Source organism: Urocampus carinirostris, chromosome 16 (genome assembly GCF_059441175.1).
Source record: "Urocampus carinirostris isolate Australia breed hairy pipefish chromosome 16, RoL_Ucar_1.0, whole genome shotgun sequence".
In the NCBI taxonomy this organism is placed as follows: Eukaryota; Metazoa; Chordata; class Actinopteri; order Syngnathiformes; family Syngnathidae; genus Urocampus; species Urocampus carinirostris.
The window spans coordinates 915,299-929,297 of record NC_142364.1 but is presented as its reverse complement, the minus strand read 5'-3'; the positions used below and the strand labels follow the sequence as shown (position 1 = coordinate 929,297).

At 42.4% G+C, this 13,999-nt stretch overlaps 2 protein-coding genes across 2 annotated transcripts; both read left to right on the top strand.

The window, feature by feature from the left end:
• Positions 1-615: 615 nt before the first annotated feature.
• LOC148349930 (uncharacterized) lies at positions 616-7,397 on the top strand. The gene is made up of 2 exons (XM_088355493.1): positions 616-875; positions 5,999-7,397. Exons 1-2 carry the CDS (start codon positions 833-835, stop codon positions 6,967-6,969), a joined length of 1,014 nt encoding a protein of 337 aa, XP_088211619.1. The 5' UTR covers positions 616-832; the 3' UTR covers positions 6,970-7,397.
• A 2,259-nt stretch (positions 7,398-9,656) lies between these two features.
• On the top strand, positions 9,657-13,714 carry LOC148349929 (uncharacterized). Its single transcript, XM_088355490.1, has 2 exons — positions 9,657-9,912; positions 12,487-13,714. The coding sequence occupies exons 1-2, from the start codon at positions 9,870-9,872 to the stop codon at positions 13,548-13,550; spliced, it is 1,107 nt and encodes a 368-aa protein (XP_088211616.1). The 5' UTR covers positions 9,657-9,869; the 3' UTR covers positions 13,551-13,714.
• The last annotated feature ends 285 nt before the right edge of the window (positions 13,715-13,999 follow it).

Below are 13,999 nucleotides of genomic sequence, written 5' to 3'. Positions count from 1 at the left end.
TGACTGTTTTGTCAACATTCCCATTGTAGCGCCTTATAATCCGGTGCGTCTTATGTATGTCAAATATAGGACCAAAAACTATTTTTTCGGGTGCGCCCTATAACCTGGTGCGCCTTATAGTGCGGAATACACGGTACCTTGGGCGCCTTGAGTGACTCAACAACAACGACAGGACCAGAGAAGGTCCTCGTCCGTGGAGCTGGAAAATGGGACTGTGCTGTCGATTTGAAACAAAAGGGAAGATGTTACAATGTATGTGTTTCACCCGGTGCGGTTATAGGGGGGGGGGGGCACCTTGCAATGTACACACTGATGTTTCCGGTAAAGCTGGTGATAATACATTTGTGTGCGAGTCTTCATTTAAATGTAATATCCAACGTAAAACAAACACTGCGGAAAACGAGGAAGCACCGTGAGACAAACGTTTCAAAATAATTAATCGATAAAAAGAAACCGCAGTCATGATGCTTTGACACTGTCTAAGAAGCAAAAAAAAATAAATAAGAATCCAGACAATATGCTGATTTCCTTTTATTTTAGCCACTGCGTGTGAATTTGAAAAGTTTAGATGTGTTGGCAATGCTTTTAGATTAATAACCGGAAATTGGTGCCTTTTCCGGTGGTAAATACGGAAACGGAACTCGTGCTTTTTTGTATTACCGCAGCCAGTCTCTTTTGTTTCGGCAACGAAGTGTTTCGATCCAGTCGTGAGGCAAAGCTCAATTTGGCTTAAAATAAATCAAGCGAGTGCTTGAAACCTTCGAAAGAGGGAAAGGAATACTCAAAAATAAGTTTCCAAGTCCCAAAGAGAAGCTACAGTCACCGCCACAAAATGGCGGCCTGCGAGCAGCTTCGAGTTGTGTTGGACGAAGCAGGTTGGTCATTTATTTCCTACTTTGTTACCTTTTATATAATAATCCCTGAAATCATATTTTCTTTTATGTAAAACGCAATGAGGGTGGAGGTGGGGGGTTAACAGGGTAAAAATCACAGATATATCTCGAAGACTGGCGAGTGTCCTAAATTCTGTAGCACCCCTACGCCTTAAATCAGGACCTAAAAGACGCCTTGGTTTACTGATGAAAACTAGATCGCTATATTAAAGGTCTGAAATCAATAGATGCGCTGTCCAGAGATTTTTTTCCCCCGATTTAGTGATCTGTGATCGGAGTGCCTGGACGAACCCCAAGCAAGCAATAACTGATAAAGAACTGATGGTTTGTTTTTGTTTTCCCCAAAAAAACTTTCCAACATATTCTCTTTCATGTTGCATTCCAATAGTAACTTAACATTCTTTTAATTTCTAATTCCTGCTTCTTAAATAGTCAGTCCTGTGCTGAGGGGCCCTCCCCCCTGGAAGGTGTGAGAATTCTCCCACCGTGGTCTGCTGCGTGTCGTAAGAGGCGACTAAAGTGGAGAGAGCGAGGGGAGTCAAGTCACATTTATTTATATAGCCCTTAATCACAAAAATGTCTCAAAGGTCTGCACAGGATTACAATTGCACAATTACCTTATCTTAAACCAGCATGCGGGCAATGAACAACTCAAAAACCTCAGTGTGAGGAAAAAAGAGAAACCTTGAGAAAGGACCTCACACGTGGTAACCCCCCTTCCAGGATTGACCAGGGTGAATCACAATTAGCATTACTGTACACAGAATAGTAAACACTAGGTAAGATGTTGAAAATGTCCGGAAAATGCATGACAGCAACGATGCCCCGGCCTGTAAACTAGTCCAGAAAGTCTATGACGGCCACGACGCAGCTTCCCATATCTGCCAGATGGTCCATGCAGGCGTTCACATGCTTCAGGTCAAACACTGGTCGCTGACTCATCTCAAATCGTCCTTCTCCTTCGTATCACCACCGGGCAGGAAGTCGGAAAAAGACAGGACAATACAGAATATGAGGCGGGCATCAATCATAAGCTTTGGAATAAAAGTGTGTCTTTAGAAGTGTGATCCTCTCCTCTCTATCTCTACTCCCTAAGAGACAGCAAGGCAAAGAAAGGGGGGCGGGGGACCGAAAGATCTCGCAAACCCTAGTTATAGGTCACTAAATGTGAGAGGATGTGGAAGTCAAGCAACTGAGTGGAAGAAAGAGGAGATTTGAAGGATGATGACTAAAAGGAAGGTTGATGTGTTAGCCTTGAGTGAAACGAAGATGAAAGGAAAGGGTGAATTACAGCTTGGAGTATGGTAGAAATTCGGGAGTTAGATGTGGACATGCTAGAGATGGAGTGCCTGTGCTTGTGAGTGAGAAAGCAAAGGAAAAACTGGTGGAGTGGAAAGAGATATCTTCCAGATTGATGTGGGTGAGGTTAAAGTGGGGTGTAGAAGTATGGATGTTTATAAGTGCATATGGACCTGGTTCAGAAAGAAGTGCTGAGGAGAGAGATGAGTTCTGGAAGGATTTGTCAGAGTGTGTGGCAAGTGCAAAAGAAGGGTGGAAAGTGGTAATACTAGGTGACCTGAATGCTAGAGTGGATGATAGAACGGTTGAAAATGTGATTGGCAGATATGGAGTACCAGGAAGAAATGAGAGTGGGAAAAAATGATTGAGTTATGTGTGGAAAATGAGTTGGTGATTGCCAATACATTGTTTAAAAAGAGGGACGTGAATAAGTATACTTTTGTCAGAGTGGATAGTGGCAAGATGGTGGACAGAGCACTGATGGGTTATGTAGTGGTTAAGAAGGGGATGTTAAGTAGATTGTTGGATGTGCGTGTTTACAGAGGTGAAATGAGTGGTATGTCTGATCATTTTTATGTGGAAGGAAAACTGAGAATAGATGGAAGAGTGTGAGGGAAGAGGTGAAAATGTCAGAGTTGAATAAGGCAGAAAAGGAAAAAGTTTAAAAAGAGGATAGGGTAAGAGTATGATCGGATTAGTAGAACAGAAGTGGAGAGTGTGGGAATGGAAGTGGATTAAAGAGGCAGTGTTGAGGAGTGCAAAAGAAGTGTGTGGAATGAGAAAAGTTGGCCGAATTATTAGGAAAGGAAGTGAATGGTGGAATGATGAGGTCTCAGAGGCTGTGACAGAGAAGAGACGTGCCTCTGAGGAGTGGCTGCAAAATAAGAGTGGTGATGCGTATGAAAGGTATAAAGTGAAGAAAATGTTTGCAAAAGTGGGAATGGAAGCAGCGAAAAGGAAAGCAAATGATGAATGGTGTCGAAAGTTAGGAGTGAACTTTAAGGAAAGGAGAAAAGTCTTCTGGAAAGACGTTAAAAGAGTAAGAAAGAGCGAGTTTGGAAAGGAAGAGAAAGTGAAAGATAAAGACTGTAGATTGCTGGTTTGCGGTAGTGCAGTCAGGACGAGATGGGCAGAGTATTTTGAGGACTTGCTAAAAGTGGAGGATGGGAGAGAAGTGAGAGTCGAGGCGATCGATGGTATGGAGAGAATGCCCGTGTTGGGTGATTTAAATGTGAAGCCTGTGGAAACATGGGAGGTGCAAGAGGCAGTGAAAGAAATGAAAAGGGGAAAGGCACCTGGGTTGGATGGTTGTACTGCTGAATGCTTGAAGAAAGGTGGCACTTGTTGAACGTATGCTTTTTAAGTGGTGTGGTTCCTGTTGATTGGTGTAGTGCATGTGTGGTGCCATTGTATAAGGGTAAAAGTGAAAAGTATGAATGTAGCAATGAGAGAGGTATCAGTTTGTTGTCTGTGCCATGTACGCTGTACGGAAGAGTCTGTATTAAGGGAGTGAGAGGAAGAACGAATGAGGCGGTGATGGAGGAGCAGAGTGGTTTCAGGAAAGGAAGATGATGTGTGGATCAGGTGTTTGCAGTACGACAGGTGTGTGAGAAATATTTTGCAAAATGTAATGATGTTTATCTGTCTTTCATGGACTTGGAAAAGGCGTATGACAGAGTCGATAGAGATGCGTTGTGGCAGGCGATGGTAATGTATGGGGTGGGTGGAAAGTTGTTGGAAGCACTGAAGAGTTTTTATGTGAACAGCATAGCATGTGTAGGAGTAAGAAGTGAGACAAGTGAGTGGTTCCCTGTGTTGACTGGTGTGAGACAGGGGTGTGTAATGTCACCATGGCTGTTTAATCTGTACATGGATGGTGTGGTGAGAGAGGTGAATGCAATAGTATTTGGCAGAGGTGTAGAGATGATGGATAACAGTGGAGCGGTGTGGCAGGTAAGTCAGTTGTTGTTTGCAGATGACACAGCGCTCGTGGCTGATTCTGAGGAAACATTGAGAAGGTTGGTAACAGAGTTTGGAAGAGTTTGTGATAGGCATAAGTTATGTGTGAATGTTGGGAAGAGTAAGGTGATGAAGTGTTCACGTGATGGAGTGGGCATGGCATTAGAAATAAGGTTGCATGGACAGGGCCTGGAAGAAGGTGAAAGCTTTAGGTACTTGGGTTGTGATGTGGCTGCAGTTGTTGGAATGGAGTGAGAGGGATTGCACAGAGTGAATCAAGGAAGGAAAGTTTTGGGGGCTCTGAGGAGGGTGATGAATATGGATGTTAAGAGGGGACTGTATGAGAGTGTGATTGTGCTTTCTGTGTTGTATGGTGCAGAGACTTGGAGCCTGAATGCAGATTTAAGAAGGAAATTGAATGTTTTTGAGATGAAGTGTTTGAGGACTATGTTAGGAGTGGCAAGATTAGATAGATTGAGAAATGAAATTGTGAGAGACAGAACTGGAGTAGTCATGGAACTGAGCAAGCGTGTGGATAAGAGAGTACTCGGTTAGTTTGGACACATGGAGAGGATGGATGAGGAGCGAATGTTGACAAGGATCAACAGAGCAGAGTCAATGAAAGGAGACCAAGAGGAAGGCCGCCATTGACGTGGATGGATGGTGTCATGAGTGCACTGCAGGAAATAGTTCTAAATCTAGTGGAAGCTAGAGCTTTTGTTAGTGATAGGAATGATTGTGAAAGGATAGTGGGATGTTTGGACACGTTCCAAGGGATGGGCAGGGCACCTGTATGATGCGGCAGGGGTAAACCAGTGAAAGCTGTTGGGCCTTGCTGTTGAACAGAATAGTGTGTTGTGTCACCCTGACCCAAGTGACATGGTCGCTTTCTCGTGTCCCGTTTTATCTGGAGGGACGAAAGCATGACCAACTTGGGTGCCCAGGTGCTTAACTTGTTTGGGAGTTTGGGCATTTGGGTTGGCCATGGTCCAAAATCTTTTGTGAGTTTTTTTTTTTTTTTTTTTTTTTTTTGCTACTTTATCCCTTTTTATTTTCTTAATTTTTGTATGTGTTGACTTGCTGTCGGTCACCCCTCTCGAGGGATATGACCAGGGTAGATAGATAGATCTGTCACTATATAATCTTAAACAGGTAGCGAATACGGCAAAACCGACTACTTGCCTCTTTAACCCGCTTCCGGGTTCGCTGATTAAAAGTCTTTTTGGGGTCCTTGGACCTTCAGTCCTACGTATTATAAACATTTCACTCTCCAGTGGTTTTTAAGTCCGCTGTTATTAAACCTACACTAAAACAGACCCAACCTTGATCCAGAAAACATATGTAATTATAGACCTGTGTCATGGAAATGTTTAAATCTAAGATTAAAACACACTTCTACTCTAAATAGCATATGAATAACCTATATTGTATGTTGACAATATCTTTTTATTATTTTCCCTCATGTAGGTTTTGGAACAGTGGATGGTGTCATAATAGTCCATAGTTTGCAATAGTCTTTGATCTGTGCGGCCTTTGAGACTCTTAGTGATTAAGGGCATCACAAATAAATATGACTTGATAAAAAAAAAAAAGAAAATGGCGTCACAGGCAGACGTAAGCAAAATGATGGATGTCCAGAAGGACCAAAACCTAAACACCTGCTTCACCTGAAAATAAACCCCAAAACAGCGAAAGTGCATTCCCAGGAGCGCTTTCACTTACTGTCCCATGAACATTTAAATAAATCACCTCTATTCATATATTCATACATTTTGTCATTCCTTTATTATGGTATTTTGTGGTGTATTTGGGACGATCCAATACCATGTGTGTCTTGTGTCCCACAGATGTCAATGAGGAGCTCCTTCTTCCTGTGCTGCAGGAGCCAGAGTTTCATGGTATTAAAAAGGAGAAGGACGATGTGCAGCTTGTTTGTGTTAAAGAGGAGGAACATTTCACAGAGTTCCTTGTGACTGAGACCTGTTTAACTACTGAGAATCGGATTAAACATGAAGAAAGCAACTGGGAGGAACCTCCATGCAGCAGCTCCCGTCAACACGAGGGAGCTGATGATGACGACACGTCAGACTCTGCCCACACTGATGGTGACGAACAGTCAGTAGGCGATATCAAGTGTTCTCAGTGTGGGAAAACCTTTCGATTCAAGTGTCATTTGAAGTTGCATATGAGAGTCCACACAGGTGAGAAACCTTTTGTCTGCTCAGTTTGCGGTGAAAGATTTACTCTTAGTGGGTATTTGAAAAAACACACTAGAACCCACACTGGTGAGAAGCCTTTTTCTTGCTTAATTTGTGGTCAGAGATTCAGCTGGAAAAGTTCTTTAAAGTCGCATGCAAGAATTCACACTGGTGAGAAGCCTTTTTCCTGTTCAGTGTGCGGTCAAACATTCAACTCAACGCATGCCTTAAAAGACCACACAAGAACCCACACTGGTGAGAAGCCTTTTTCTTGCTCAATTTGTGGTGAAACATTTAGACAGAAGACACACTTGAAAAGACATACAACAATCCACACTGGTGAAAAGCCTTTTTCCTGTTCAGTGTGCGGTCAAACATTCAGCCTGAAGCAGGCCTTAAATGACCACTCAAGAACCCACACTGGTGAGAAGCCTTTTTCTTGCTCAATTTGTGGTGAGAAATTCAGCTGGAAAAGTTCTTTAAAATCACATGCAAGAATCCACACTGGTGAGAAGCCTTTTTCCTGCCCATTTTGCAGGAAACAATTCAGACAGAACACACACTTGAAAAGACACATAACAATCCACACTGGTGAGAAGTCTTTCTCCTCTGGGCCATGATTCCTGAGTCACGCCAGAGCTCAGTGTCACACGAGTGCGGGTGAAAAACGGTCAGTGTGCTTGAGATGATTTCATTTTTTTTTTGCAATTACATTTAAGAAATCTACGACTGAATGTGCAGAAGTGTGTTCTCTTTTAGCTAGCTCCAAAGGAGGATGTCAACTTTTGTCTTTATTTTCAAACCGCTATTCCATCAATGTCTTTTTTGTTAGTATTGCATCCAAATTGTTGCATGATAGCGCCATTGTAAAGTCATTCATTCATATACAGTAATCCCTTGTTGAATCGTGGTTTACTTATTGCGGTTTTGCTACTTGGCAGATTTTTATCATGCATCATGTTCTGCATTCTGATTGGCTAAACGGTTTCCCCGCTTCTTTTCTCCTTGCCTGCACGACAATGACATTAAAGTTTGAGTTGTACACGTACCTAAAACTTGTTTATGTGTAAATCCTTTCGAACATCCAATTTTTCTAAAAGCCATCATGTTATCACAACGCTCTGGACCCACAAAAGCACCAAGACGCAGAGGAAGATTGTTCAACGAAATTGCATATTTCCACGTCTTAATAAACTGGTGAGGAAAGCGAGCTCTGTTGTGGGCAAAGAGCTGGACAGCCTGACAACAGTAGCTGAGAGACGGGCACTGGAAAAGCTGCGGTCAATCATGGACAATTCATCACATCCACTACACAGCATTATCTCCAGACAGAAGAGCAGCTTCAGCGACAGACTGCTGTCACAGTCTTGTTCCACGGACAGACTGCGGAGATTTTTTCTTCCTCATGCCACCTGCAGGAGTAAAGGCCCACATTAAACCACACCCCCCACATCGCATATTACCATATTTTTATTGCAGTGTGTAATCTGTGTAGCGCTATCTAGATACTCTCTATAACACGTTACATTGGGTATTTGTGTATTGTATTCTTTTTGCCTTATTACTGTTTTGTTTTCAGTGCAGGGATGCTGCTGGAAGTCTGAATTTCCCTGCGGGGATGAATAAACTATCTAAACTGGCCTGCAGCAGCATGTGGCTGTTTGGTGCTACCGAGTGGCTTTTTAAAAAAAAAATTGATAATGGAAAAATTAAAGAGGACAGTGGAACCTCTGTTCTCGACCATAATCCGTTCCAGAACCCTGTTCGAAAACCGATTTGTTCAATCGCCAAAATCGTTTTTTCCCCATTAAAAGTAATGTAAAATCGTTTTAATCTGTTCCAACACCCTGAATGCTTACCTTGAATGTTTAACATAAACATGAAGCTAACCTAGGCTAATCGTACGTCCGTGTTAGTGTAATATTTCGTACGAAAGATTACGCTAACATGAACGTGTAAAAATAAAAAAATTAGGTCGTTTACACGTCATTTAGCACCCGGGTGTCCACAAAAAGTGGTAAGCGGTTAAACGATAAAAGAATTATGAATAGGATTTCTTACCTTTGTGGTGGTCTGCAGAAGCCATGCTCTATTCCCTCGAAAGAAGGGAAACTCGCACACCTTCATATTTTGCTATTATTTCTTTCTTAAATGCATTAGTTGTACGCACTACTCTTCTTTTGTCACCTGTAGCAACTTTGCTGCTTGCACCGACCTTCTTTGGAGGCATAATTAGGGGCTAAAACACTTCGTACACCTATATTAAAAGTGAAAGCAAAACAAAGCACGTCCGCACGTGATAACAGTTCTTCACGAGGGGTGGGGGCAATCTACACCCGTACGCCGCTCGGCATCGCCCCTAGCGTACCGGCGTTCAAATTTCGATTTTTTGAACGAAAAGCGAAGTAAGAATTTCTCAAAATTTTTGGTCGAGAACCGATTTGTTCGAACTGAGAGGCGTTCGAAAACCGAGGTTCCACTGTACTTGAATTTAGTCATTAACTCAAAATGCAATTTTTTATGTCCACACGAAGGTCTCATCTCATCAGCTGCACCGCTTATCCTCGGTAGGGTCGCGGGGGTGCTTGAGCCCATCCCAGCAAACATCGGGCAGTGGGCAGGGGACACCCTGAACTGGTTGCCAGTCAATCGCAGGGCACACAGGGACAGACAACTCACTCTTTTCATTCACACCTAGGGACAATTTGGACTGGCCAATTCACCTGAAATGCATGTTTTTTGGGGGGGAATGTGGGAGGAAACCTATGCAAGCACGGGGAGAACATACAAACTCTGCACAGGAAGTCTGGAGCTGGATTTGAAACCACGCAGGAGGTTCCCAAGACATGAACTGTGCCGCACATGCGCAAACCACTGTTCCGCCGTGCTGCCAGTATTCTCTGGTCTACCTAATCAATACAGATTTGCATTAAAATGGAAAAATGATTTTAAAATTATAATTCGACAGTAAGTTATTTTTCACAATATATTGTCATGTTTAAGGTATTTCAATGTATAATAAACGAATGACTTGACTACTGTAAACTGTTTCTGCGACCGCATGACCTTTTTGGAAAACACACTGCGGAAAACGAGGAATTACCTTCAGACAAACGTTTCAAAATAAATCGTCGTATAAAAAGAAACCGAAGTTATGATGCTTTGTCAATTTCTAAAAAGCAATAAAACATAACAAAAAACAGGTAGTATGCTAATTTCCTTTTTGAGCTACTGCGTGTATATTTGAAAAGTTAAGATGTGATAGCAATGCTTTTAGATCAATAACCGGAAGTTGGTGTATTTTCCGAGGGTAAATAGGGAAACTGGATTCGTGCTTTGTTGTATTACTGGAGCCGGGGTCTCTTTTTTCGGCAACGAAGTGTTTCGATCCAGTAGCGAATGAAAGCGCAAATTGGCTTAAAATGAATCAAGCGAATGCTTGAAACCTGCGAAAGAGGGAAAGGAATATTAAAAAATAAGCTTCTAAGTCCCAAAGAGGAGCTCCAGTCACCACTACAAAATGGCGGCCTGCGAGCAGCTTGGAGTTGTGTTGGACGAAGCAGGTTGGTCATTTATTTACTACTTTGTTACCTTCAATATTATATCCTCAAAATCATATTTTCTTGCACTTAAAACGAAATCGGGAGGGTATAGGGTAAAACTCACAGATATACATCGAAGACGAGATTAGCAAAACGCGGTAGAAGGCCGCTAACTGCGTGCCGACATAGCGGCCACTAACGTTCGTTCTAAGTGAGTTTCTGTTTTTTCCTAAAAAGATTTGATTGTATTTTTTATAAATAGGACCTTGAAATATTGAGAAGTTCGGTTTACTTAAATTTCTTAAGTAAGGAAAGTCACCCTGCTACGTGATGTTGCAAAAAAGGGGCTCTTTCCATTCCCAAATGGCTTTTCACGTTGTCTAAGTTGCTTTCATATTACCAATGATCGTGTCACATTATGCACAAATTGATTTAAAAGGGAAATCGGAGAACCAAAGAAGACTTAAAAGCAAGACAAATGAAGCACAAAGCTGAAAAAAGAAACAAAAATGTATTCCTCACAGAAACATGACACTCAATCCTAGTGAGAGTCCAGTGAATGTAAAATACTTAGTCGAAAACCCACGCTAATGCCGACTAATACAAATAACCCGCTTGAAAGCATTTCAGCCTCTTTGGACGTTCCTTGTTGTGACGGGCTCGTTTGGCCACATCGTTTCCGTTAACAAATAAACAAACTTGAGTCTCATCTCATTAGCTGCACCGCTTATCCTCAGCAGGGTCGCGGGGGTGCTGGAGACCATCCTAGCAATCATCGGGCAGTGGGCAGGGGACACCCTGAACTGGTTGCACGCCAATCGGGCACACGGGGACAGACAACTCGCTCGCTCATTCACACCTAGGGACAATTTGGACCAGCCAATTCACCTGAAATGCATGTCTTTGGAATGTGGGAGGAAACCGGAGTGCCCGGAGGAAACCCACGCAAGCACGGGGAGAACATACAAACTCCGCACAGGAAGGCCTCAGAACTGGGCCGCACACGCGCTAACTACTGCGCCGCCGTGCTGCCCCACGCTAACGCCGACAGATAAAAATAATCCGCATGAAAGCATTTCTGTTTCTTTGGACGTTCCTTGTTGTGACGGGCTCGTTTGGCCACATCATTTCCGCTAACAAATAAACAGACTTGTAAAACGATTTCCAATATGGCTGTTAGCCTCTGACCCTGAGATTGACATTACACTCAGCCAATAGCGGGCATTTCTTCACGATCCACCGCCTGCATTAGCCTATGAGAGCCTGCATTCCTAAAACTGACGTCACCTAAAGTTCTACATATCCTGAGCAAGTAATAACCAATTCAAATGAGGGTCGAATGTGGCTTAGACATTCACTTTTAATCCCTTTTTCAGGCCAATGAAAAAAAAATGCTTAGATTAGTATTTAATTAATAGCCTTATAACAAAAGTACAGCCCAAGGTACAAAACAAATCAACAAAGAAAGTGCTTCCTTTTTTCAGTAACAAGCCCAACATGGCGCCTGACTAGAAAATTCCAGATGGACAATCTTTAGAATCCCCTGATGCAGATCTGATCGCTCTGGTCCTCAAGGACCACGTGTGGAAAGCTAAGCGAAACACCAGCCATTATAGGTTGTCACAGGCTAAGAATTGTGGGTAGGGGCTTTCAGTTGGCAGAAAGTGGGATCAATAAAAACGTCAGCGGCTAACAAACATATTGGAAATTGTCTGATCGATTCAATTGCCCCCTGTGTTTGTATTCGGGGCCTTCTCTCTGAAAATGCTGGTCTACTCGTGATCCCAAGAGCCAAGAAGAGATGCGCAGGTTCGAGAGGGTTCTCCATACTGCAACCCGTTCATACTTTTTATTTTGTTTTTTTATATTACATTTTACTTTAAATATTTTATATTGAATTCTTAATTTTATTGTTTGTTGTTGCAACATCCATTTTGGGCTGGTCATCCTTGTAGGGGAATGACCTCATGTGTGGTCCCATCTCTAGGTTCCTTCATTTTCCTCTTGCTGAGTTTTTTGAGCTTTTCCTTGCCCTTGTGGTAGTGGTTCTATTATGTCTGGAGAGTCTTTTTTTACCTTCGTCTTCCTGTGGCGCCATTTTCGTGTCAGTGTTTCCTTTGGATCGATAACGAACTAAAAGTGAGCATCTCAGTGGCATCTCGACCTCTGTACTGGTTCCCTGCACACTAACATCAACAACCAAAAACAAAACGCATCCTTTCCAATTGTGCAGGTGGCCAAAACAGCGAAGAAGGGTTACATAAGCGTGACTTAACCCTAAATAATAACATATTGTAAACACCATGATGAAATACTAAAAACAAATGCATACGTCCTCACCTTAACAGACCCAAAGAAACACACAAAAATGGCGTCACAGAGAGACATAAGCAAAATAAGGGATGTCCACAAGGTCCAAAACCTAAACACCTTCTTCTGAAAATGAATGCATAAACAGTGAAAGCGCATTCCCAGGAGCGCTTTCATTTACTGTCCCACGAACATTTAAATACATCTATTCATATATTTTGTCATTATGGTATTTTGTGGTGTATTTTGGACGATCCAATACCATGTGTGTCTTGTGTCCCACAGATGTCAATGAAGAGTTCCTTCTTCCTGTGCTGCAGGAGCCAGAGTTTCTCGTTATTAAAAAGGAGGAGGAGGAGGAGGAGGATGTAAAGCCTGTTTTTGTTAAAGAGGAGGAACATTTCACAGAGTTGCCTGTGACTGAGACCTGTTTACCTACTGAGAATCAGGTTAAACATGAAGAAAGCAACTGGGAAGAACCTCCATGCAGCAGTTCCCGTCAACACGAGGAAACTGATGATAACGAGACATACGACTACGCGCGCACTGATGGTGACGAACAGTCAGTAGGCAATATCAAGTGTACTCAATGTGGGAAAACGTTTCCATTCAAGTATCGTTTAAAATTGCATATGGCAATTCACACTGGTGAGAAGCCATTTTCCTGCTCAGTTTGCGGTGAAAGATTTACTATTAGTGGGAATTTGAAAAAACACACAAGAACCCACACTGGTGAGAAGCCATTTTCCTGCTCAATTTGCGGTCAAATATTCAGACAGAAGACACACTTGAAAAGACATACAACAATCCACACTGGTGAGAAGCCTTTTTCCTGTTCAGTGTGCAGTCAAACATTCAGCTTGAAGCAGGCCTTAAAAGACCACACAAGAACCCACACTGGTGAAAAGCCTTTTTCTTGCTCAATTTGTGGTCAGAAATTCAGCTGGAAAAGTTCTTTAAAATCGCATGCAAGAATCCACACTGGTGAAAAGCCTTTTTCCTGTTCAGTGTGCAGTCAAACATTCAGCTCAAAGCAGGCCTTGAACGACCACGCAAGAACCCACACTGGTGAGAAACCTTTTTCCTGCTCAATTTGTGGTCTGAGATTCAGCTGGAAAACTTCTTTAAAATCGCATGAAAGAACCCACACTGGTGAGAAGCCCTTTTCCTGCCCATTTTGCGGTCAAAGATTCAGCCTGAAAGCAAACTTAAACACACACATAAAAATCCACACTGGTGAGAAGCCATTTTCCTGCTCAACTTGTGGTGAAAAGTTCACCTGGAAGAAAACCTTCAAACAGCACATGAAAATCCACACTGATCAGAAGTCTTTTTCCTCCGGGCCATGATTCCTGAGTCAGGCCAGAGCTCAGTGTCACACGGGTGGTGGTGAAAAACGGTCTCTGTTTTTGAGATGATTTCATTTTTTTGCAATTACATTTAAGAAATCTACGACTGAATGTGCAGAAGTGTGTTCTCTTTTAGCTAGCTCCAAAGGAGGATGTCAAGTTCTTTATTTATTTTTAAACCGCAATTCTATCAATGTCTTTTTTGTTAGTATTGTTGCATGATAGCATCATTGTAAAGTCAATCATTCATATGCAGTAATCCCTTGTTGTATCGTGGTTTACTTATTGCGGTTTTGCTACTTAGCAGATTTTTATTAGCTAAACAGTTTCCCAGCCTCTTTTCTTGCCTGTGCGACAATTACATTAAAGTTTGAGTTATACACGTACTTAAAACCTGTTTATGTGTAAATCCTTTCCAACTTCCAATTTTTCTAAAAGCCATCATGTTA

Bases quoted from the DNA above. Each gene is read 5' to 3' on its own strand.
- LOC148349930 (XM_088355493.1), top strand. From the start codon at position 833: ATGGCGGCCTGCGAGCAGCTTCGAGTTGTGTTGGACGAAGCAG. The intron at 876-5,998 runs GTTGGTCATTTA...TGTGTCCCACAG, and splicing joins AGTTGTGTTGGACGAAGCAG to ATGTCAATGAGGAGCTCCTT.
- LOC148349929 (XM_088355490.1), top strand. From the start codon at position 9,870: ATGGCGGCCTGCGAGCAGCTTGGAGTTGTGTTGGACGAAGCAG. The intron at 9,913-12,486 runs GTTGGTCATTTA...TGTGTCCCACAG, and splicing joins AGTTGTGTTGGACGAAGCAG to ATGTCAATGAAGAGTTCCTT.